The 25,981-nt window shown below is 46.6% G+C and overlaps 1 protein-coding gene across 2 annotated transcripts; it reads left to right on the forward strand.

Moving 5' to 3' along the window:
- Positions 1 to 37: 37 nt before the first annotated feature.
- Positions 38 to 25,152, forward strand: LOC138792274 (piwi-like protein 1). Of its 2 annotated transcripts, none has more exons than XM_069969508.1 (21): positions 38 to 62; positions 12,001 to 12,087; positions 12,661 to 12,787; positions 12,949 to 13,074; positions 13,278 to 13,489; positions 14,118 to 14,239; positions 14,482 to 14,562; positions 15,873 to 16,070; positions 18,600 to 18,711; positions 18,865 to 18,985; positions 20,277 to 20,394; positions 20,909 to 21,023; positions 21,443 to 21,630; positions 21,728 to 21,800; positions 21,880 to 22,080; positions 22,446 to 22,549; positions 23,265 to 23,335; positions 23,593 to 23,746; positions 24,412 to 24,537; positions 24,699 to 24,846; positions 24,937 to 25,152. In XM_069969508.1, exons 2-21 carry the CDS (start codon positions 12,010 to 12,012, stop codon positions 25,051 to 25,053), a joined length of 2,592 nt encoding a protein of 863 aa, XP_069825609.1. In that variant the 5' UTR covers positions 38 to 62; positions 12,001 to 12,009; the 3' UTR covers positions 25,054 to 25,152. The 2 variants fall into 2 exon arrangements, with proteins under 2 accessions (XP_069825609.1, XP_069825611.1); XM_069969510.1 differs by lacking the exon at positions 38 to 62 and adding an exon at positions 126 to 208.
- The last annotated feature ends 829 nt before the right edge of the window (positions 25,153 to 25,981 follow it).

The raw sequence follows: 25,981 nt of genomic DNA on the forward strand, positions 1-25,981 counted from the left end.
TTGCTACCGTTGGGAGATCTTGGAGCCACGCATGCGCAGTGTGTCATTTGGTGAGCGCTGAGGTGATGTGTTTGCTGTATAGTTCCCATAGTGCTGTATTAATAATAATTTATATTATCAGTAATAAGGGAACCACAAGTCTCAGCGAGTCTACTGTATAAGTCATGTTTTCAAACTGTGATAAATATTTTTGGTGTAAATTTATGAGGTGAGGTGTTAGCGAGCGCGTCGCTTGTCGTGAGGTAAATTGTTAATACAGAGGATCATATAACTGTTGGGCCGTCTCGTCTGAGGAATCTGGCAAAATAAGCTGGTACTCGCCTCACGTGAGCCTCCCTGGCGCAGGCGCTCGGTGTGTATCACGCTTAGATACGGTGTATCATGTTGGTATGTGTATTTGTATCGGTTTTGAGAAGATGGCGCCATTTTGTCACGGCTTTGATTTTCCAACACATCTCTATATTCGTTTATATGGAAACACTGGTGTAGGTGGCGCAGCTTATCGCACCACTGGGATTATTACGGATACGGTTGCAATGTCTCGGGGCGATCCTGGCCGCTTGGTTGGGGTTGAATTTATTTGGTTAAAGCTGAATAGGGCCAAACTGGATCCAAAATAAACTTTCCTCCTCTCTACCAGGGATTCATAGTAATTCCAGATGGGCGATAACCACCGCCGCCATCACCAGTAACGGCATGTAAGTGTGCCGCCAAGTCACATGTTCACTCCAAAGTGTGAGGTAAGGCTGGGTTCACACTGTTTTTTTTCCCATCTGTTTTTGCAAAAAATGGATGCTTTTGTGTGCTTCCGTTTTTCCATTGACTTCCATGAAAAAAAAAAAAGGATCGAAACGCATTCGTACTCAAAAATAAGCTCACTGCTTGAGAAAGGCTGCTATTGTTGAGCCGAAACGTCGCACTCCGGTGAAATAAACACTCCTTTGACTTGAAGTGCTGTCTGTTGCTGCATTCTCAAAAATAAGGTCAGCTACGTTTTTGTGTACGTTATTGATCGTGTTTTTTTTTTTTTAATAACAGAAGTCAATGGAAAAACGGATGCATACAAAGGCGTCTGTTTTTACATCAGTGTTTTTTTTTTTTGTTGTTGCAAAAACGGACGGAAAAAAGGATTGCCAAAACGTAGTGTGAATCCAGCCTAATGGCGCAATTCTACAAAAATTGTTGTCGATTTCACTTTATAGTGTAAATATATTTGTGTTTGCTGATGATTGATGAGGAAATTCTGCCGCCGTGTACCAGACAACTGCGCTGTCCAAACATGGCGCTACACAGCCTGGGGAATGGTGGAGCGGAGACTGATCTTATTACAACTTTATGGAGCTGGGCTGTAATCACATCAGTTTAATGCCACTTCTGCCCCGACTCGCACATCTCCTGCCTTGTCCATCATGGTCCATACTGTACTACTACTACTGACCCTACACACCGCACATCTCCTGCCTTGTCCACGGTCCATACTGTACTACTACCACTACTACTGACCCTACACACCGCACATCTCCTGCCTTGTCCACGGTCCATACTGTACTACTACCACTACTACTGACCCTACACACCGCACATCTCCTGCCTTGTCCACGGTCCATACTGTACAACTACCACTGACCCTACACACCGCACATCTCCTGCCTTGTCCATCATTGTCTGTACTGTACTACCACTGATACCACTACTACTGACACAACACACCGCACATCTCCTGCCTTGTCCATCATTGTCTGTACTGTACTACTACCGATACTACTACCCCCCCTACACACCGCACATCTCCTGCCTTGTCCATGGTCCATACTGTACTACTACCGATACTACTACCCCCCTACACACCGCACTTCTCCTGCCTTGTCCATGGTCTATACTGTACTACTACCCCCCTACACAGCCGCACATCTCATGCCTTGCCCATGGTCCATACTGTACTACCACCAATACTACTACTCTACACAGCCGCACATCTCATGCCTTGTCCGTCACTGTCCATACTGTACTACCACCGATACTACTACCCCCCTACACAGCCGCACATCTCCTGCCTTGTCCATGGTCCATACTGTACTACCACTGATACTACTACCCCCCCCCTACACAGCCGCACATCTCCTGCCTTGTCCATGGTCCATACTGTACTACCACTGATACTACTACCCCCCCCCCCCCTACACAGCCGCACATCTCATGCCTTGTCCATCATGGTCCGTACTGTACTACCACCGATAATACTACCCTACACAGCCGCACATCTCCTGCCTTGTCCATGGTCCATACTGTACTACTACCACTACTACTGACCCTACACAGCCGCACATCTCCTGCCTTGTCCATGGTCCATACTGTACTACCACTGATACTACTACCCTACACAGCTGCACATTTACTGCCCTGTCCATCGTGGTCCATACTGTACTACTACCAATACTACTACCCCCTTACACAGCCGCACATCTCCTGCCTTATCCATCACTGTCCATACTGTACTATTACTGCTACTACAGAGCCGCACATCTCCTGCCTTGTCCATCATTGTCCATACTGTACTACTACCGATACTACTGACCCTACACAGCCGCACAGGTCCTGCCTTGTCCATGGTCCATACTGTACTACTGCCCTACACAGCCGCACATCTCCTGCCTTGTCCATCATGGTCCATACTGTACTTCTACCGATACTACTACCCCTCTACACAGCCGCACATCTCCTGCCTTGTCCATGATCCATACTGTACTACCACCGATACTACTACCCTACACAGCCGCACATCTCCTGCCTTCTCCATCATGGCCCATACTGTACTACTACCACTGACACTACTACCCTACACAGCCGCACATCTCCTGCCTTGTCCATCATTGTCCATACTGTACTACTAACGATACTACTACCGGTACTACTACCACCCTACACAGCCGCACATGTCCTGCCTTGTCCATGGTCCATACTGTACTACCACCGATACTACTACCCCCCCTACACAGCCACACATCTCCTGCCTTGTCCATCATGGTCCATACTGTACTACCCCCCTACACAGCCACACATCTGCTGCCTTGTCCATCATGGTCCATACTGTACTACTACCAATACTACTACCCCCCTACACAGCCACACATCTCTTGCCTTGTCCATCATGGTTCATACTGTACTACCAATACTACTACCCCCCTACACAGCCGCACATCTCATGCCTTGTCCATGGTCCATACTGTTCTACTACCGATACTACTACCCTACACAGCCGCACATCTCCTGCCTTGTCCATCATGGTCCATACTGTACTACCACCGATACTACTACCCTACACAGCCGCACATCTTCTGCCTTGTCCATGGTCCATACTGTACTACTACCACTACTACTGACCCTACACAGCCACACGTCTCCTGCCTTGTCCATGGTCCATACTGTACTACTACCACTAATACTGACCCTACACAGCCGCACATCTCCTGCCTTGTCAATGGTCCATACTGTACTACTACTCTACACAGCCGCACATCTCCTGCCTTGTCAATGGTCCATACTGTACTACTACCACTAATACTGACCCTACACAGCCGCACATCTCCTGCCTTGTCAATGGTCCATACTGTACTACTACCGATACTACTACTCTACACAGCCGCACATCTCCTGCCTTGTCAATGGTCCATACTGTACTACTACCGATACTACTACCCCCCCCCCCCCCTACACAGCCGCACATCTCCTGCCTTGTCCATCATTGTCCATACTGTACTTCTACCGATACTACTACCCTCCTACACAGCCGCACATCTCATGCCTTGTCCATCATTGTCCATACTGTACTACTACCGATACTACTACCGGTACTACTACCACCCTACACAGCCGAACATGTCCTGCCTTGTCCATCATGGTGCATACTGTACTACCACCGATACTACTACCCCCCCTACACAGCCGCACATCTAATGCCTTGTCCATCATAGTCCATACTGTACTACTACCAATACTACTACCCTTCTACTACCCTACACACCGCACATCTCCTGCCTTGTCCATGGTCCATAGTGGACTACCACCGATACTACTAGCCCCCTACACAGCCGCACGTCTCCTGCCTTGTCCATCATGGTCTACACTGTACTACCACCGATACTACTACCCTACACAGCCGCACATCTCCTGCCTTGTCCATCATGGTCCATACTGTACTACCACTGATACTACTACCCCTACACAGCCGCACATCTCCTGCCTTGTCCATGGTCCATACTGTACTACTAACCATACTACTACCGGTACTACTACCACCCTACACAGCCGCACATCTCCTGCCTTGTCCATGGTCCATACTGTACTACCACCGATACTACTACCCCCCTACACAGCCGCACATTTACTGCCCTGTCCATCATGGTCCATACTGTACTACCACCGATACTACTACCCCCCCCTACACAGCCACACATCTCCTGCCTTGTCCATCATGGTCCATACTGTACTACCACCGATACTACTAGCCCCCTACACAGCCGCACGTCTCCTGCCTTGTCCATCATGGTCTACACTGTACTACCACCGATACTACTACCCTACACAGCTGCACATCTCCTGCCTTGTCCATGGTCCATACTGTACTACCACTGATACTACTACCCCTACACAGCCGCACATCTCCTGCCTTGTCCATGGTCCATACTGTACTACTAACCATACTACTACTGGTACTACTACCACCCTACACAGCCGCACATCTCCTGCCTTGTCCATGGTCCATACTGTACTACCACCGATACTACCACCCTACACAGCCGCACATCTCCTGCCTTGTCCATGGTCCATACTGTACTACCACCGATACTACCACCCTACACAGCCGCACATCTCCTGCCTTGCCCATGGTCCATACTGTACTACCACCGATACTACTACCCTACACAGCCGCACATTTACTGCCCTGTCCATCATGGTCCATACTGTACTACTACCGATACTACTACCCCCCCTACACAGCCGCACATCTCCTGCCTTGTCCATGGTCCATACTGTACTACCACCGATACTACTACCCCCCTACACAGCCGCACATCTCCTGCCTTGTCCATGGTCCATACTGTACTACCACCGATACTACTACCCTCCTACACAGCCGCACATGTCCTGCCTTGTCCATCATGGTCCATACTGTACTACCACCGATACTACTACCCCCCTACACAGCCACACATCTGCTGCCTTGTCAATCATGGTCCATACTGTACTACTACCGTTACTACTGACCCTACACAGCCGCACATCTCCTGCCTTCTCCATCATGGTGCATACTGTACTGCTACACAGGATAAGCACTTGAAACGTAGGGTCCTATTACGCAGAGTGATTATCTGCCAAATGAGGCTGATTTGGGCAGACTTTGCCCTGTATAATAAAGATAATGATCAGTTGAGGAGCTGTTTGTCGTCTTTCATCAGTTTAAAAATCCTCAGCCGACCGTGCATCGCTCCGTGTAATAGGAGGTGAGCGTCCGACAGCTGATGTGTGTAGAAGATAATAAGCCATTACTTGTCCATGCTCCCCAGCATCTTCCTGGCTCCTCACAGCTGTCGCTGGCACTTTTGGCACCTTTCCGAAGTAACAGGTCGTGGTGCTGGCCCGTCGCCTGTCATTGATTGGCTGAGTGGCCTGTCACTTCAGAGATGTGTGAGAAGTGCCAACAGCTGCTGTAGTGAGCGGGAAGAAGCAAGGAGAATACTGGGGAGTGTAAGGAGCATAAGTATAGCTTCATTACTTTATATATACTCAGCAAGCCTTCCAGTCCCTGGCAGGCTTTATCTGCAACTTTGTAGCTTCTTTGTAATGCTGGGAGGGTTAAGTTCTGAGGTCAAGTTGCTGATGAATTTAGGATCCATTTACACAGAAAGATTATCTGACAGATTATCTGCCAAAGATTTGAAGCCAAAGCCAGGAATGTATTTGAAAAGAGGAGAAACCTCAGGCTTTCCTTTATGACCTGATCTCTCTTTACAGTCCGTTTCTGGCTTTGGTTTCAAATCTTTGGCAGATAATCTTTAAGATAATCTTTCTGTGTAAATGGACCCTTATGCTACATTTACACGAAACGATAATTCGCCCGATCGTACGAGTAACTATTTTTTTTTTTCATATTGATCAGCGTTTAGACGTTACAATATATCGTACGGAAAATTCGTTTTGCGATCGCTTAAGCCTGTGTCACACATTGGTTAAATCGGCGAACGACTGTTCAAACGGAACGATCTGCGAATTTGTTGCGAACGATCAACGACGATTTGAGAAGTTGTTGAAAGATGAAACGATTTCTCGCTCGTCGTTTGATCGTTCGCTGTGTTTACACGTACAATTATCGTTCGAATTCAATCATTATTGTGCGAATTTGCACGATAATCGTTCCGTGTAAACGCAGCATTAGGGTATAAACCCACACACCATATACGCAGCGTATTTACTGCTGCGATACGCAGCAAATACGCAGCAAATACGCAGTAGATTAGATCTAAATAACTGAACACAGCTTCAAATCTTCACCATCACATTTGCTGCGTATTTGCTGCGTATACGGTGTGTGGGTTTATACCCTTAGGGTATAAACCCACACACCGTATACGCAGCGTATTTACTGGTGCGATACGCAGCAAATACGCAGCAGATTAGATCTAAATAACTGAACACAGCATCAAATCTAAACCATCAAATCTGCTGCGTATTTGTTGCGTATCTGCTGCGTATATGGTGTGTGGGTTTGTACCCTTAGGGCCACATGTATCATCCGGCGAACGGATGATTTTCGGCGGAAAGTGGCGATTTGCGTTTTTTTTTATACGCAAATGGCCAATCTGTGAATAAAGTATTCGCAAATCGGCACCTTCCGCCGAGTACGCCAGGGGGGCGGAAAGGGGGCGTGTAGTGGGCGGAACGGAGGGCGCGGACTCAGAGTCCGCGCAATTTACCATCCGTTCCGCCCAAATGTACGCCGAAAACCTACTCCAGTCCTCAGCTGGCGTAGGTTTTCGGCGGTGCGCACCGGCGCGCACGGGATTTATGTAGAGGCAGTCCGCCTCTACATAAATCTCCGTAGCGCCGGAGCTGCGGGGGCATTTATAAGTCCGGCGTAAAAAACGCCGGACTTAATAAATGCCCCCCTTAGTGTACAAACACACACACCGTATACGCAGCGTATTTACTGCTGCGATACGCAGCAAATACGCAACAAATACGCAGCAGATTAGATCTAAATAACTGAACACAGTATCAAATCTGCTGCGTATACGGTGTGTGTGTGTTTGTACACTCAGGGTATAAACACACACACCGTATACGCAGCGTATTTACTGCTGCGATACGCAGCAAATACGCAACAAATACGCAGCAGATTAGATCTAAATAACTGAACACAGCATCAAAACTTCTTCAAATCTGCTGCAGATTTGCTGCGTATCTGCTGCGTATACGCAGCAGATCTGCAGCAGATTTGGTGGTGCAGATTTGATGCTGTGTTCAGTTATTTAGATCTAATCTGCTGCGTATCGCAGCAGTAAATAGGCTGCGTATATGGTGTGTGTGTGTGTGTGTGTGTGTGTTTGTACCCTTACTGTGATTAATCCTCCCAGCATTACAAGGTTGCAGATAGGGACTTGTATTGATAAATTCCCCCTCTGGTTGTTGTTTATTGTAGGGGGCTCATACAGAGTTGTTAGTTACAGCTGATTCCTTACAGCAATATCTGGCTGACCACCATACACCTGAGCCTGCTCTCACAGGGGACGCCAGCAGCTGCGGCTGGTGCTGCAGGGTCTATTTACACAGAAAGATTATCTGACAGATTATCTGCCAAAGATCTGAAGCCAAAGCCAGGAATGGATTTGAAAAGAGGAGAAATCTCAGGCTTTTACTTATGACCTGATCTCTGTTTATAGTCTGTTCCTGGCTTTGGCTTCAAATCTTTGGCAGATAACCTTTCTGTGTAAATGGACCCTTAGAAGGAACTATATATCGTTTGGAAAAATTGTTATTCTGATTGTTTTTAAGATCGCTTAAACCCATCTCGCGCATTAGGGTACAAACCCACACACCGTATACGCAGCAAATACGCAACAAATACGCAACAAATACGCAGCAGTTTGATGGTGAAGATTTAATGCTGAGTTCAGTTATTTAGATCTAATCTGCTGCGTTTTTGTTGCGTATTTGTTGCGTTTTTGCTGCGTATTCGCTGCGTATCGCAGCAGTAAATACGCTGTGTATACGGTGTGTGGGTTTATACCCTTAGGGCCCTTGCACACGGAGCAATTCTCAAGGAATTGTAGCTGAAAGACTTCTGCTTGAAATTCCTCGCCTATTCTGCTCTGGCGGAATTTGAGCGGAATCCGCGCGGAAATCAAGCGGAATGCAAGCGGAATTACCAGCAGAATTCAAACCCCATTGACTTCTATAAGATTCCTCTAGCGGAATCCGCCCAAAGAATTGACATGTACATTCTTCGGGCGGAATGCGGATTCTGCGCGGAATTCCAGACGGGAATTTACTCTGTGTGCACGGGCAGTCGGAAATCCCATTGTTCTCTATGGAAAGAGCAATGTTGCATTTACACGGGCGGAATTCCACGCGGATTCCGCCCGCTTTTTATGGCGGAGTTCGGGCGGAATTCCGCGAGAATTGCTCCGTGTGCACATACCCTTAAGGTGAATCGATCTGCGAATCTTTAGCCAACAACGATTTGAGAACATGTTGAAAGATCACAATGAACGATTTCTCGTTCGTTTCTTGATAATTCGCTGTGTTTACAAGAACCGATTATCGCTCAAATGCGATCGTTATCGTGAAAATTCGTTCCATGTAAACGCACCATTAGGCTGGGTTCACACTGCGCTTTTGCAATCCGTTCAACGTATCCATTTTGAATTTGAATTTACTTTTAATGGACAGAAAAATATAGTCAACACTACTTTTGTGTCTTTTTTTTTTTTTTTTTTTTTTCTTTACAATAAAAGTCAATGGAAAAACTGATCCAAATGGACGACACACAATTGCATCCGTTTTTCCATAAAATGTGTACGTTAAACAGATTGCATACGTTAAAACCTCTTTTTCCCCTACAGCAACCGATGCAGACACGGCCGGTTTGCTCCGGGAGCCGCACAGTAGATCTATACTCCGCTGCTGGGAACCATATCGGCACAATTGTGCTGACTAATTCCGTTAAGAGTAGCTTCACACGTACCGACTCGCAGCGGAGTCGGCTAGGTCCTGGCAGATCACTTCCACTACATACACACAGCGGTCTGAACGACCGCTGCGTGTATGTAATTCTGCCGGCAGCTTAACCCCTTCAGCTGCCGCCTGGCTCCTGCTCTGTATACATTACCTGTCCTCGCTGCACGGGTCCCGGCGTACTGCTCACCCGCCCGGCCAATCAGTGTGTTGCCCAGCCGCAGCCACTGATTGGCCGGTCAGGAAAGCAGTACGCCGGGACCCCGTGCAGCGAGGACAAGTAATGTATACAGAGCGGGAGTCGGGTTGCAGCTGAAGGGGTTAAGGGGCCGGCAGAATTACATACACGCAGCGGTCGTTCAGACAGCTGTGTGTATGTAGTGACAATGATCTGCCAGGACCTATCCGACTCAAGTGGGTACGTGTGAAGCTACCCTAAATAGCCTAAGCTCGTGTCACAACAACTTCCAGTATCTCTGGTTGGATCGCTGACTATCTGGTTATGACGTCTCACAGTGTATGCCGATAGTTCCATTACATACCGCTCACTGTGCAATGTTTGTACACTCCAGTCACTGTATCTCGTATGTGACCAGTTATGGCTCCATTACACAAAATGAATGATGGCCGTTCCGGCTGATGATGATTTGGTGTAATAGGACATGTTAAAAAACCACAGTCAGCTGACATTTTCAAACTACAGCATCAGACGTGTGAACATAAGTATGTATATACTTTACAGAAAGCCTCATAAGCATAAGGAACAATAGACAGGAGCTGTCCCTTTGACCTGAATGGGTAACGTTACTGGGCATACTCCTGCAGATGCTTCCACAGGGAGGAGGGAGGAGGAGGCGGAGGAGGAGGCTGAGCTGTGAGCTTTATCTGTTGTCTCCTCTATCTATTGGTGTCACATGATGCTGTAATGCTGTACAAATCACTTTCCAGCGGCCGCCTCCTTATCAGAGACAGAACAGGAAGTCTCAGGGGGTCGTCTGCCAGCTGTGGTGTGTATAGGGGGGCCCTCTGCCAGCTGTGGTGTGTATAGGGGGGCCCTCTGCCAGCTGTGGTGTGTATAGGGGGGCCCTCTGCCAGCTGTGGTGTGTATAGGGGGGCCCTCTGCCAGCTGTGGTGTGTGTATGGGGGGGGGGGCCCTCTGCCAGCTGTGGTGTGTGTATGGGGGGGGCCCTCTTCCAGCTGTGGTGTGTATAGGGGGGGGGGCCTCTGTCTGCTGTGGTGTGTATAGGGGGGGGGGCCTCTGCCAGCTGTGGTGTGTATAGGGGGGGGGGGGCCTCTGCCAGCTGTGGTGTGTATAGGGGGCCCCTCTGCCAGCTGTGGTGTGTATAGGGGGGGGGGGGGCCTCTGTCAGCTGTGGTGTGTATAGGGGGCCCCTCTGCCAGCCGTGGTATGTATGGGGGGGGGCTTCTGTCAGCTGTGGTGTGTATAGGGGGGGGGCCTCTGTCAGCTGTGGTGTGTATAGGGGAGGGCCTCTGTCAGCTGTGGTGTGTATAGGGGGCCCCTCTGCCAGCTGTGGTGTGTATGGGGGGGGGGCGCCTCTGTCAGCTGTGGTGTGTATTGGGGGGGCCCTCTGCCAGCTGTGGTGTGTATAGGGGGGCCCTCTGCCAGCTGTGGTGTGTATAGGGGGGGCCTCTGCCAGCTGTGGTGTGTATGGGGGGGGGCTCTGCCATCTGTGGTGTGTATAGGGGGGGGGGCCTCTGCCAGCTGTGGTGTGTATAGGGGGGGCCTCTGCCAGCTGTGGTGTGTATAGGGGGGCCCCCTCTGCCAGCTGTGGTGTGTATAGGGGGGCCCCCTCTGCCAGCTGTGGTGTGTATAGGGGGGCCCCCTCTGCCAGCTGTGGTGTGTATAGGGGGGCCCCCTCTGCCAGCTGTGGTGTGTATAGGGGGGCCCCCTCTGCCAGCTGTGGTGTGTATAGGGGGGGGGGGGGCCTCTGTCAGCTGTGGTGTGTGTATAGGGGGGCCCCTCTGCCAGCTGTGGTGTGTGTATAGGGGGGCCCCCTCTGCCAGCTGTGGTGTGTGTATAGGGGGGCCCCCTCTGCCAGCTGTGGTGTGTGTATAGGGGGGCCCCCTCTGCCAGCTGTGGTGTGTGTATAGGGGGGGCCCCCTCTGCCAGCTGTGGTGTGTGTATAGGGGGGCCCCCTCTGCCAGCTGTGGTGTGTGTATAGGGGGGCCCCCTCTGCCAGCTGTGGTGTGTGTATAGGGGGGCCCCCTCTGCCAGCTGTGGTGTGTGTATAGGGGGGGCCCCCTCTGCCAGCTGTGGTGTGTGTATAGGGGGCCCCCCTCTGCCAGCTGTGGTGTGTATTGGAGGGGGGCCCCCTCTGCCAGCTGTGGTGTGTATTGGAGGGGGCCCCCTCTGCCAGCTGTGGTGTGTATTGGGGGGGCCCTCTGCCAGCTGTGGTGTGTATTGGGGGGTCCCTCTGCCAGCTGTGGTGTGTATAGGGGGGCCCTCTGCCAGCTGTGGTGTTTATTGGGGCGGCCCCTCTGCCAGCTGTGGTGTGTATAGGGGGGCCCTCTGCCAGCTGTGGTGTTTATTGGGGCGGCCCCTCTGCCAGCTGTGGTGTGTATAGGGGGCCCCTCTGCCAGCTGTGGTGTTTATTGGGGGGAGTGAGGGACAGAGTGCTTCTGCATGAATAGAACCTCTGCCAGCACCACTGTAATGGGTGTGGTCTACACTTGTAGGCGGAGCTATCATTGACATTTGCACTCTGTGAGGTTTCTTTTTTTATTGATGTTGACATATTTTCCTTTGCAGATATAGAAAATGAGCGGACGAGCCAGAGCCCGAGCCCGCGGGAGAGCCCGTGCCCAGGAGCAGGCCCCGCTTGGACCTCCAGGACAGGTTTGGTGCCTTACACTTACACAGTCCTTGTAGAGTCAATTAGGATCTGCCCGATATGTGTCTTAAGACCATGTTACTTCAGGGATCAGTAGGATTCTTCTCCTTCAGGGTAATCCAGTGGGTTGCTTTACCCACCTACTGTACATGTGAACTGCTTTGTCACTCCTTCCCAACCCCTCTCTCTAGGGTTTTAAAAGGTCAGGGGGCTTAACCTGACACAGGGATTGCCCTTAGCCCCAAGGAGGACAAGTAACCTGCTTCCATAGGGAGCTGTATAGAATATTAGGGACCTGGTGCCTGGAATTAACTATCCCCTGTGTGTGTGTATGTGTGTGTGTATATATATATATATAATATGTGTGTATGTATTTGGGGTCCTTCAAGCCACCGACCACAACTGGAAAATATATAATTGTCCAATTGTGGTCGGTGGCCTGAAGGATGCCAGATCATCCCAGCCGAGAAATGATTGAGTCCCAGCATACCCTGTAAGCCTCTAAACCTGCAGAATCATTGGCACTATCATTACTTCACCCCTAACACAAGGCACTTGTCTCCTCATTACATACACAGGAGGCTCCAGGCCCCAGGCCCACAGAGAGACCACAGCAGCCAGCACGACCACCGCCATCTGAGCCTTTACTTGTTGGAAGAGGACGCCAAAGGGGCCCACCAGCGGTGGAGAGACCCCCAGTTGATGGTAACTATCCTTAATGATGGAGGAAGCCTGCTTTAAATAAGTAAATGCCCTTCTATAAATGATGCCAATAAAAAGAGCAGTCCCAACCTGGGGGTGTAAATGGTTTACAGTAAATCTGTCATGCCCGGACTTTTTACTCATGCTCAAGGTTTCTTTTTTAGTCCAACAGCTTTCAGCTGGATTTCAGGACGTATCACTTGGAGAACGGGGCGGCCGTAGACGAGACTTCCATGACCTTGGAGTGAACACCCGTCAAACCATAGAACACGTCAAAGCTTCTAAAACAGGTAACTCGTTATCAAAATGTTTTTTCTTATTTTTTGGGGTGAGGGTGAAGCTTAATGACAACCATGGACTCCCTCAAATCTTCTAGAATTGCCATTCAGCCAGTTACATAGTTAACACAAGTGCATAGCGTGACAGAAGAGGATGGCCAATAGTATGGACAAATTCTGAAGTCTTTGTATGATACAATTTCCTTTCTCCACAGGTGTTTCTGGGAACACCATTCAGCTTGTGACCAACCACATCAGACTAGTGTCACGACCCCAGTGGGCCTTGTACCAGTACCACATCGACTACAACCCCCCCATGGAGTCCAGGCGTTTGCGGACTGCCCTACTATACCAGCACGAAGAAACCATTGGGAAAGCCCGAGCATTTGACGGAACAATTTTGTTTTTACCAAAAAGACTGAACAAGGTAAATTTGATTTTGGGAAAAATTGCAACGGGGTTATTTATTGATGGAGATGAGCAAACTAATTTGCCTCATGTAGCCCATGAGAGTCTCATGTATGAAGAGAGTGACCTTATTATCAATAGCATCGTCACACCAGCAGAGGGCAGCATATTGCTCCACAGCACAGGCAGGATTGAGGCATTAAAGGGATTATCCAGCATGGGAAAAACATGGCCACTTTCTTCCAGAGACAGCACCGCTCTTGTCTCCAGTTTGGGTTCAGGTTCATTCATTCATTGAAGTGAATGGAGCTTAATTGCAAACCCCACCTGACTTGGAGACAGGAGTGGTGCTGTCTCTGGAAGAAAGTGGCTGTGTGTTTCTAACGCTGGGTAACCCCTTTAAGGATATAGGCTAATGAGTTGAGATGGGAATACTTCTTTACAAGTTGTGCTGACTTACAATTTGTCTGCGGTTTACAGACCAGTCACAAATCACTTGGGTGCCTTTTGGTTGCTAGGTGTAATGCCTTAGGAGCCAGATGATGGTTCTTGGTTATATTTGTGACCATTTTGTTAGCTCGTTCAAGTGATTGAAGCCACCCATATAAAGGAGACCGGATTTGATTTATTTGTACGTGTTGTTAAAGGTTACGGAGGTGTTTAGCCAAACCCGAAATGGAGAAAATGTGAAGGTGACCATTACCCTGACGAACGAGCTTCCACCTACGTCACCAACCTGCTTTCAGTTCTACAACATCATCTTCAGGAGGTGTGAGACTATAACTTTTGTTTTTATCAACTTCTGTTTCATTCCTTATGGTGGTGTCCTGATCACTATTTCCTCTCGGGTATAAATGACATGAACCACTTACCAATGTGTCCCTAAAGCAGAGAGATAGAGGCACATGTTTCTTCGCTGTGATGAAACCACTTATTCATTATACTTTTCTACTTCTGAGAACGTCCTAATCCTGCCAGAATTGTTGGTTCACCCTTCTGTTGCTTCCGCAGAGTCCTGAAGATGATGAACATGAAGCAGATTGGCCGCAACTACTACAACCCAAATGATGCAACAGAAGTCCGGGCTCACCGGTAACGTAATAAGCAGAACTGAACTTCCCCTATCATTGCTGTGATGGGGCAAGAAGTGTGTTTAATTGAGAGACACAAATTGGTCTCCTTTTTATACCTTTTTTTTTTTTTTTCTTTCTTTAGTTTTTGTCCCCTGTGTAAAAAGTTTGTCGTTAAAAAAAAAACAACAAAACTTTTGATTTGTCATAAACATATAAAGGCCATGTTGACACAACGTAAAAATAAGGGCAATATACGGCCGTATTTGGACAAATACGGCCTGAAATAATTTTCATGTTCTTTATTTCAGGCTTTATTTATCTAAATACAGCCATATTTTGCTCTTATTTTTAGTTTTTGTGAACTAGGCCTAAAAGTTTATCAGTCAGGGTCCGAGTGTTCAGTCAGTAAAATAAGCAGGAAGCATGCCAAGTGCTCCTCTTCTCTTTAGATTGTCTGGGTGGCCCATAGAGCACCATCCAGCAGACCATCGCTATTGTTTTAATTCAACATGCTGTCAACGTGTATGTAATTCAGTGTGCATGTCGGCTAATCGTTGTCTTTCATCACTAAACAATTATTGGCCAAGTACGGATGATAATCGTTTCATGTATTTGGGCCTTTAGGGTACTTTCCATGTTATAGCGATGACAATCAGCCGAAGACCCGATCATCAGCTGACCGTTGTCTTTCAGCAAGTTTAAAAATCATCAGCCAACAACCGTGCATCGATCTCTGTGATAGTGATATACGGGCGATGGCTGATAAAAGTTTAAACAAAATAATAGACCTTATACTTACCTTCCCACACTCCCCGGTCTCCTGCTGCTTTTTTACCGCTCACCGCAGCTGCCACTGAAGCCGTTAAAGCAGCTCTGCCAATCACTGGTCCCGTCTCGGCCAGTGATTAGCTGACCAGCCTGTTACTTCAGAGACTGCTTAGTCATGTGACACGGAGTCGGGAGTACATTGCACACGAATGTGTACAGGATCCGCAGCTGATTTGATGCTGTATTTAGTTACATTGATATCTGCTGCAGATCTGTACGTGTGAACGCACCCTTAAGCTATATTCACTTGTATAATTTGCTTTTGAAAAGTTTCTTTGGCAGCACACTTCTCTAGGTGATGCCAGAGTGTGATTGATTCACTTACATAGTGCCAGAATGGTATATTAGTATGTGAAAGCACGTCGGTAAAAAACAAAAGTGAAAACCCATTAGTCCACATCCACTTTTGGAGACTTAATCTTTGAGTTTACCTGATATCTGTCACTTGTGTGTTCACTAAATGTTTATCTTGACTCGCCCTCCTGTCTCATCTCCCATTAGACTCGCCATCTGGCCTGGTTTTGCTGCATCCATCCTACAGTATGAAACCAGCATCATGTTGAGCATTGACGTCAGCCATAAAGTTCTCAGGAATGAAACTGTTCATGACATGATGACAAATATCTATTCCTCGTGTGGCCCTCAGAGATTTCAGGACATCTGTATCAAAGAACTTATTGGACAGATTGTTCTAACCAGGTAGGTGGTGACCTGGTTTCCTTCCAGACATGTTTTAAGGCACAAAAGGAGGGAATAGTCCCCAATAACATAAGCAAATTCCTTTTCTGCCAGAATATTAAAATGCTCACTGACAAAAAGAAAGAAATGCAGGTTGTTTTATCCTCCTTCGTAAAGAGGTTCTAGTACCCTGTTGGGCACCTCTAACCTGAATAAAAGATGAGATACTTTGGGCATGAAGTATACAGGCTCAGTATCCTGCGGCCCATGCACCCACAGATGTTACAGCTGTTGCCTGTAGACCCTGCTCACTGGTAACTGCTGGATTGGTGATAAGTCTGGTGATCTGTAATGGTAAGAAAGTGTTACAATCTGGTGGAGACATTCCTGGAAACCCCCGTGTGTGGGGACCATTATAGCTGTAACATATGGCCGCAGGATGTCCTGTACTTATCACTGACAGGTTAGTGTCCTTGTAGCAGTACTAGGGGGGACCACTGTCCTATGTGATGTCTCCCCACATCATTACAGCAGAGGGCAGTATATCCCTTTTGCATCATCACACCAGCAGGGGGCAATGTATCCTCCCCACATTATCACACCAGCAGGGGGCAATGTGTGCTCCGCGGCATAGGCAGGGTTGAAGCTCTCCCCACAAGGTTTCATACTCCAAACAGACCATGATCAAATCCCCAACAAATTGGATTACTACAGAATATACAGTTTCAGTCCCTAGAAGCCCAGTGGTATTCAAAACACCACTGTGAATAAAGACAATGGTGGATGGCTCTCAATAGCAGAGACACCAAATTTCCTCCTGCAAAGTGCTTGGAATGGTTTGGGCAGAGACAGATAATGTAATATGAAGGGGCCACCTGTGTCCTGATGGTTGGAATGCTGCTTAAAAGTAGCCTCTGAGAGGTTCTACACTTGTGGTGTCCCACCTTGGGTGTTTCTTATGCCACACCTGTCACGAAAGCCGTTTTACTCCAAGCGAAGTGGTGATGGAAGGTAGTTTGTTTTTTCACCACTAGATGTCAGTGTTTTGTATGTAAACTTTTGTCTATTGTACAGCTGTAGTGAACAAAGGGTTACTGCTCCTTCTATATTATGTAGTTTGTTGTCCAATAGAGATACTCTATCTAACCTATCACTTTCCTTCTCCTCTTGCACACATTCCTTTCCACCACTCACAGGGTCCCGTACACACCCCTGTAGGAAGTAGTTACTTTGTGGGAGGAAGTGTAGCTTCAGTCTTGCTCAGATTCTCGTGGGAGGAGGACACACAGAGCGGAATTTCTTGCTGTACTGAAGCCAGGGCCTGGCTCTTCCAGGACCCCTGTCCGGGACTGTTCAGTGTCTAGTCTAGTGAGTTAGTGAGTCAAGACACATGTATGAAGCAGCCAGAGACACTGTTTTCCTAGTCTATCAACTATTTCTACGATGCACTGCTAGACACCACAAGAGTGAGAAAGTCGGGGATTAACCCAGCCCACGCCGAGAACCACTCTAAAAAGTGCAGTGCTAGCCTGGATAGAACAGAGCAACCAGAGGGTCTATGTATCCTATCTTGTGGTGCAGGTGAAATCGGGAAGGCTCGGACACTTAGCTTTACCAAGGCAACCACAACTGGGGCTTGTCACCCTAGTAGGATGGGTAACTTGACACTGTAGGGCAGAAGGTGGTCAGACAACAGTCTAATCACAGGCACAAGTATCTCTCAAGTATTCTTCTCTAAAGTTCCAGCAGAGAACACCACTACCTTGGGTTGGGACTCCCTTGACACGATCCTCTCCTCTTCTCTGCACTGCTCAACTCTAAACTATACAAGCACCGCTACCACTACCTCTCTTATATTTAGCACTTACGAGTATCTCTCAGCACAGATCCAGTGAAACATTAAAGCATGTATCAAGATAAGCTATTTACTGCCAAAGCATTTATATTATTCAGGAGACTGTACAGTAAAGCCGTTCTGTTTATTCTACTGGGACTCAGTCTTCCTTACATCAGCACCTATACACCTCCGTCACACCTTGGGTAATTTTCCCCTTTGTACCGATAGTCCGGGTGGGTCAATTTCCACTCAGGACTACCGTGACAAGAGCCCAAGGGACCCATCACAGCCCGGAAGATCACTGACCATTTCAGGGGAGTACAGCCAGTCACAACAACATAAAGCAGGTAACAGCATCACACCTGTGTGCTGGACTAGCACTGGCATCACAACATTTTCTCCTTTTGGCTGAGCCGTACAACACAACCAATCAACCACCACAGAAGTGGCGTCATTAGCCACCTCCCAGCAGGTCAGCGGTCGAGTAGTAGAGTACCACACACTGTCTTATGGCAAGACCAAGGATCTAATGAGACTGCACCTGTAATCATTACCTATCAGCCTGAGACATAACTGCATATTTCCATCTCCATACTTTGAAGATTGTGGTATACCTCGGTATATTGCTGGTGTTAGAATGTGTTAGGAACTCATCTGTGTCTTATACCGGCATTTATTGTATATTCTGACTTGATATGATGTACTTTCTGTAGATACAACAATAAAACCTACCGTATAGATGAAATCTCCTGGAACATGACTCCGGAGTCTACTTTTAAGAAAGCCGATGGAACTGAAATCAGCTTCCTGGACTACTATAAAAACGTAAGTCGTCTTATATTACGTAACTGGGAGACTTCGGTGCCAAAGCCTTGGGAGATTGTTTGTTTGGTTATTGCCCAACCTTATAATTGGAATCTCTCATTTCTCTTGCAATAAATGTGCTGTTATAGATGCTGTTTTTCATACTACCCACAGCAATACAATGAAAACATTACTGACCTGCGCCAGCCCCTGATAGTGAACATCCCGAAGAGAACCAAGCCAGGCGTCACTAATGGAGCCATCGTCTTGATACCTGAATTATGTAACCTAACAGGTGAATGGATTTTATTTGCTGCATGTTATACATTTTTGTGGGGTAGGCCACAGCCAGACAGCTCTGGTGACAGCTTATCCCTCCAAGAACAAAAAGGTTTTGCAGCAAAAATGCCTGACCCTTCTCTCCACCGACGACATCTGTTGAAAAATTAGAAGGTCCCCATACACATCATACTGCTTGCCAAATCCTGGTACAAGTTGTGTGGACACCTTACATGTAAGGCAGACTGTAGGTTCCCTACATGCTCCCATACAGGTAGCTCAGGATTGGAGTTTACCAAGAAACACATTTGGGGGAAATTTATCAAGGGCTTTGCGCCTACTTTTCAGAAAATAATTGGATTTTTTGCCCATTTTTGGTCTAAGTTATAAAGATGGCTGGATCACAGGAAGAATGAAGCCCCTCCTCATAGTCTGTAAGCTCATGCATGTGAGGAGAGCCTTCTTTCCTGTAATGTCTGATTTTTGTCTATGTATGTACCCCCAGAAGTAAAAAAAACTGGTGCAGGCCTACGGCTGGGCAGTACCAGGTGAATATGTTTGCGACTTTTTTGTGACCTTTTTATTTAGAAGCATTTACTATGACAGTGCAACTTTGCTATAAATAACACACAATATTTTGAAACAAAATGAACACCAACCCACATTAGAATAGTCGCACAAATTGGACTCCTTAGTAAATGTCCCCCATTGTGTGATCCAGTTCCATCTTCTTACCCAGAATCCCACTTGAACCAGCTCGCACCAAGCTAGGAATCTGAACTTCAAGCATCGGAGGCTGCAAATTATGACTAGCAGGATCACCATCATTTCATCTTTAAGGATAAGAAGGAAGAACATGGCCTCTAAGCCTTGTCTTTCCAGGACGTGGCCATGTTTGTGTGCCTGTCTGTGACCGGTGGTCACCCTAACTACAGTTCCCCAATATAAATGACAAGAATTTTTAGCCGGCTGCAAAAGAGTAAGGTCCCTTTCACATGTCCGTGTCAATTTTTACACCCATAGAGTTCTATGATCTATTTTATGCAACAGACACTCTTTAGTAAAAACCTGAAGGGTGTCCGGCACTAATGTTACCCCTATGGGTCTGGATATCTGGGTGGATTTTCTGGACGTGTGAAGGAGACCTAAATTAGTAAATCTGTAGTAAATACAGTAAAGTGTGCCTCTGCCCTGGTTACAGTGTATGGACCTGCATGCATCAGCCAATAGCAAAAGCTATTCTTTCTGAACAGTTAGAACCCTTTAAAATAATATCAGAATAAGTTTCCACCTTTTGTATAAAACAGGCCTGACTGACAGAATGAGAAGTGATTTCAACGTCATGAAAGATCTGGCCGTCCACACCCGCTTACCACCAGACCAGAGGGAGCGGCAAGTGGCCAAATTCCTTGACTACATCCACAAGTAAGGAGCCTGGTGTGTGGTGAGTTGTTGCAGGTCTACTCTCTCTGCTGTTGAGAAGGTTGTTGTTGTCCTCTACGGTACAATTAAATACGAATGAACAAGTGCCATGAAAATAAATCCCTGATACAGCTCGGGGGACCCCACCAACCAGGTATTGATGGTGCAGTAATGGCTGTTAGCTCTCAGTTTGCAGGGAGGTCAATGTCGTTATACGAAACTTTTGACGTGTCAAATTGATGTCAAAAGTTTTCATTGGTCTGGCTCTGAGTGCTCACACCTGTACCGATCAGGAGATGGAGCGGGGAGAGGACCGCAGCTGCAGTTAAAAAAGTCAGGCTCCATGTCAGCCGATTATAAGTCACTTTTTTTTTTTTAATTCAGGGCGGAGAGTGGATGTGCTGCAGCTGTGGTCCTCTCCCCGCTCTATCTCCTGATCTGTACGAGTATGAGCACTCAGTCCTGGACTGATCAAAACTCCACAGAAATTATTTTATCCCCCCCTCTATTTCTACAGAGATGATGGTGTGCAGAAAGAGCTACGTGACTGGGGTCTGAACTTTGACACCAGACTTCTGCAGTTTACCGGGAGAGTTGCACCTCCAGAACGAATTCTGCAAAGCGGCAGAGCTGTGAGTATAAGGGATGGGGAGGGGCCCAAACACTGAGGGAAAATCTACATTTTAGCACTTTTCTGTTTATAGATTAAAAAAATGTAACTTTGTGTTCTATGTCATTTAGGATGGAGCGCTGTTTTAACATGGTAAATTTTTGCCTACTCCTAGAAATAAAAATATCCTTTTAATATCTTTTTGTCTCTTGAATTCTGTATAATGTTAGAAATACAAAATGAATCATTGATGATAAACCAAGGATTTAGTGCAGCCTCCAGTCACTTCTATGAAAACACAAAGTTTGAAAAGTGCTAAATTACATTTACAATGCAGATTTTTATAGTACTAAGATGGTATGGGTGACCTCTCTGGTACTGTAGTCAGTCATCACACCCTTTTAGAGTACATCTGAGTCAGTTGTCCCTGGTTGTTTGCAGGCAGAATATAATCCACAGTTTGCAGACTGGTCAAAAGAAATGCGAGGAAACGTGTTGATCAGCGCCCGGGACCTGAATAACTGGCTGCTGGTCTATACCCGGAGAAATTATGACGCCGCAAATGCCCTTCTCCAAAACCTCTTCAAGATCACCCAGCAAATGGGCATCCGCATGAACCGGGCCGTGATGTAAGTTATGGGGATCAGCCGGGATCTTCAGGTTTTGCATTTATTACACATTTTATTCAACTCTTTAATATCTTAAATTTTTTTTTTTCTTTTAAAGGGTTGAAATTGAGGACACAGTAGGTGGATATCTACAGGCCTTCCAGCAAAACCTTACCGACCGCACAGAGATGGTGTGTAGATACCGGACTGGTTGGGAATGTGATCGGGGAGAGGCGTATGATTCATGATTTTATCCTGATCTCTCTCTAGGTTGTCTGTATCCTGTCCAGTAATAACAAGATGAAGTACGACGCCATCAAGAAGTACCTTTGCCTCGACAACCCTATCCCCAGTCAGTGCGTCATTGCCAGGACCTTAAGCAAACCCCAGACTGTACTCTCCGTCTGCACTAAAATCGCCTTACAGATGAATTGTAAATTAGGAGGAGAGCTGTGGAGCGTGGATATACCGGTACCTGTCCACTTATACCTTACCTCTGTGAAGATAATGTGTGTGTTTTCTTATGTATAACTAGTAGCAGGAACACAGACAGCAGGGATATCCCTCATTCATGTTCTTCAGCTATAGCTGAGGTGCCAAATCTTACTGTCTGCTGCCAGACAAACATCCTTTTATCAATGGGCACTGTCATGTCCATGTTATAGCGACATATCAAAAGTTTTGATCTGTTCAGACCCTGCTTATTATTTATTCTCTTGACCCTGTCACGTAAAATAAGTCTAAGGGCTGTCTTGTTTACATAAACGCTGTAAGGGGAGAGAAAGTAGAGAAGTAGGAAAATGGTTCACGTGAATAAATATTTGTTTTTCTTCCAGCTGGATAAGATGATGATCATTGGTATTGATATCTACCACGACACTCTACAGGGCAAGAGATCAATTGCTGGTTTTGTTGCAAGCATGAATAAAGGCATGACTCGGTAATGTATCTACTGGGTAGTTTCCGATATTCAATGATTGATCCGTCAGGAATGGGAGACGCTAAGGGTCGTATTACATGGCCAGATGTCGTTATGGAAGTGAGCACCGATCTGCTAGATTGGCGCTCGCTTACTGAGCTCATATACTGTTCAATAATCATGCAGCCCTTGCCTAATAAGTGTAAGTTAATAAACTTGTATATAACTGTCTGCTTCCCCTGATTTCCAGCTTCTCCCGCAGTGTCTGAAGTCACGGCCACTCATCCATTCACTGGAAAAGTGTTGGGCCAGTGAATGTCTGACTAGCCTGTCACTTCAGACACTGCAGGGAGGGGGCAACAGGCCAAAGCTAGCAAGACATTGGGGGGCCTGGAGAGTTTCTTTCTTTCTTTTTTTTCTCTTCTATTTTTTCTCTCTTTTTTTTCTTTTTTTTTCCCCTTTTTTTCTTCTTTCACATTCATCAGACATCAGCCACACACAGCTATTACATGCAGCTATGTGCGCCCAGCGGCCAATGGTTTTAGGTCAGCACCTAAAGACACGATCAGGCGATGATTGTTTTCATCAGCTGATAGTTGTCTTTATTACACAGAGCAATTATCTGCAGAATCGGCCTGATTCGGCAGATTATCGCTTTGTCTAATAGGGCCCTTAGTTGTACAGATCTAACAGAGTGCAGGTAGGACTCATAGAGACATTCTGATCTTTATTTTAGGTGGTTCTCTCGGTGTGTTGTCCAGGACCAGAAACAAGAGATTGTCGATGGCCTCAAAGTCTGTATGCAAGGTAAAAATAAAGAGGAGGACAAGGCAAAATTGGCATTTTTTTACACACATGGTATTCGTGTCAGTGACCACTATGATTTTATAGCCGTACATGGTAGGTTTTTAAATATTTTCCATCTGTCAGAGCTGATTAATATCATAGACTTAAGTGATCATTGGTGATTTGATGAACTGTACGTCTATGGGCGGTTCTGTATTTATCCGTCTATCACAATGCAGCAGTTGACGTTTTTCAGTTCTATGGTGTATCCTCTCTAGCTGCGCTCCACGCCTGGTATAAGTCTAATGGCACCCTGCCGAACCGAATCATCATCTACAGAGACGGCGTGGGTGACGGACAGCTCAAAACCATGGTCAACTACGAGGTCCCACAGTTCATGGACTGTATAAAGTCTGCTGGGAAAGATTACAGGTCCGTTTAAAACTATTTTAACCCCTTGGGGTATTTTTGCATGTAACAAAAAAAAGTATGTAGATTGCAGTAAAAGACACTATATTGATAAATCCCATCTTTCGCGATCATCTCACATCATCATGTTAAGGGAGGATTCTCCACTATAGTAAGTTATGGCAGATTGCTAGTATATTGCGTGCTAAGTTATGGAGATCCGACTGCTAGAACCGTGGTGGTGTGTGTTTGGTTTTTTTTTGTTTTTTTTCCCTCTCTCACTCCTGGTCACTAAGCAGGTTGTGGTGCTCAAGCCCCTTGTGTCGACCCCCTGCCTTACACCTCAAGTGGCTCATTATTAGGTGCAATTGCTAGGAGGACTTTAGTGAGAGCAACTTGAATATGCTCAAGCCCAGTCGTTCAGCTTTTAAATACTGGTGGTTGAAGAAGTTTATTGCAGCCCTAGGGAGTCTGGGAAAACATGTATACCACCATAGGCCTGTGGCTATATCCATGTTTTCCAGGACTCTCTAAGGCTGCATCCAACCTTAGCAACTGGTATTAAAATGCCGAACAATTGGACTTGAGCATTCTCGAGTTGCGCTAATATGGGGAAGAATCCTGATGTCTACGTCATCTTTTGGTTATCACTAACTTTTCAATGTAAGTTTGGTCACTTTCTTTTCCAGCCCTAAACTCACGGTGGTTGTGGTGAAGAAACGAATAAACGCAAGATTCTTTGCTGTTTTGGGCGGTCGGCTCCAGAATCCACCACCAGGAACAATAGTCGACACTGAAGTCACCAGACCTGAATGGTATGGAAGATGCCTACTTGGTGGTTATTGGGATCCTAAGTAATGTGCAGCATGACTGGTCACTAAATCCAGTGTCTGTTTTTGACTTTTCATGGGCTCCAAGCTTCTCTCCACATCAGTCTCAAGATGTTTACTGTAATGGATCATCTGCTTCTCCTCAGGTATGACTTCTTCATCATCAGCCAATCTGTGAGACAGGGGACAGTCTCGCCAACACATTACAATGTTGTGTACGACAATGGAGGACTGAAGCCTGACCACATGCAGCGTCTTACCTACAAGCTATGCCACCAGTACTACAACTGGCCTGTATGTTACCTCTCAGGTCTTTGATATGAGATTTATTGAGGGCAACTCATTAATTTACTGACTATTTTTATTTTTTTCCTCTCTTTTCAGGGTGTCATCAGGGTTCCTGCCCCGTGCCAGTACGCTCACAAGCTTGCCTTCCTGGTCGGACAGAGCATCCACAGAGAACCGCACACTTCCCTGTCCAGCCTCCTCTACTACCTGTAGCTTTCTATTATGGCAGGGAGTTGTTGCACTTACGGAAATAGTTTTTTTTTTGTTTTTGTTTTGTTTTTTCTTTTTTCATAACCTAAAATGGTGATATTATTGGGTGGTCTGTTCTCTACATGTTTGTAGAGTTTGTTGTTAGCAATTGGCTATTGTTTTCATTTGAAGTTTTTGAAAGTTTATGGAAAGTCAGGAAAGCTAAACGGCAGCCAAGCTGTCATTTTGTTTTCAAGTTAATGAATGAAAACAGTCATGTGACTGGTAGGGTGCGGCTGCTGAAAACCCCATTTATTACTAGGGGCACTGTGTCCCCTAATTTCTGCTTGGCTTTCATTGGAAAACAGTAATGCAGAGAGAGACTGTCAAGGTGTCTATACTGTGTGGTCTGAGATTACCATGGTATTCATGATGAGCTTTTCATGGAAATCGACCATGAAAATACACTTCATATTGTGCTGACATAAGAATAAAGTGTATGGATTTTGTTGGTGGAGATGGTGGTCAGGCATGAGGAATTTTTAACTGCCCGACCCCTTTGTTTTTGGAGAGAAAATGCTTTATAACAAAGCTATACTTACTTGTATCCAGGTCCAGTATCCCGAAGTCTTGTATGGGTTGAAAAAAAACGCCTGAGGTCCCGGCCAGTACAGAGAGTCACGACTCAATGTGTCCATCCATTACGTGACTGCCCTCTCTGTGCGCAGATGACCGAGACTTCCTGTGTTTAGTACCCCCCCCCCCCCCAAAAAAAAAACAAAACACAGGAAGTCTTTGTTTCCTGTGATAACTTAAAAAAAGTTAATGAAAATTTGCTTTATATCACATCCCCTGCTGATTTAGATTTTGAAAGTTATAACGACAGTGACACTTAGTTTAGGGGCACTTTAATTCCGAGATGACTGAGAATCTCAGGCTGTGTTCTCACATT

The sequence above is a fragment of the Dendropsophus ebraccatus genome, chromosome 5, assembly GCF_027789765.1.
Source record: "Dendropsophus ebraccatus isolate aDenEbr1 chromosome 5, aDenEbr1.pat, whole genome shotgun sequence".
NCBI lineage: Eukaryota > Metazoa > Chordata > Amphibia > Anura > Hylidae > Dendropsophus > Dendropsophus ebraccatus.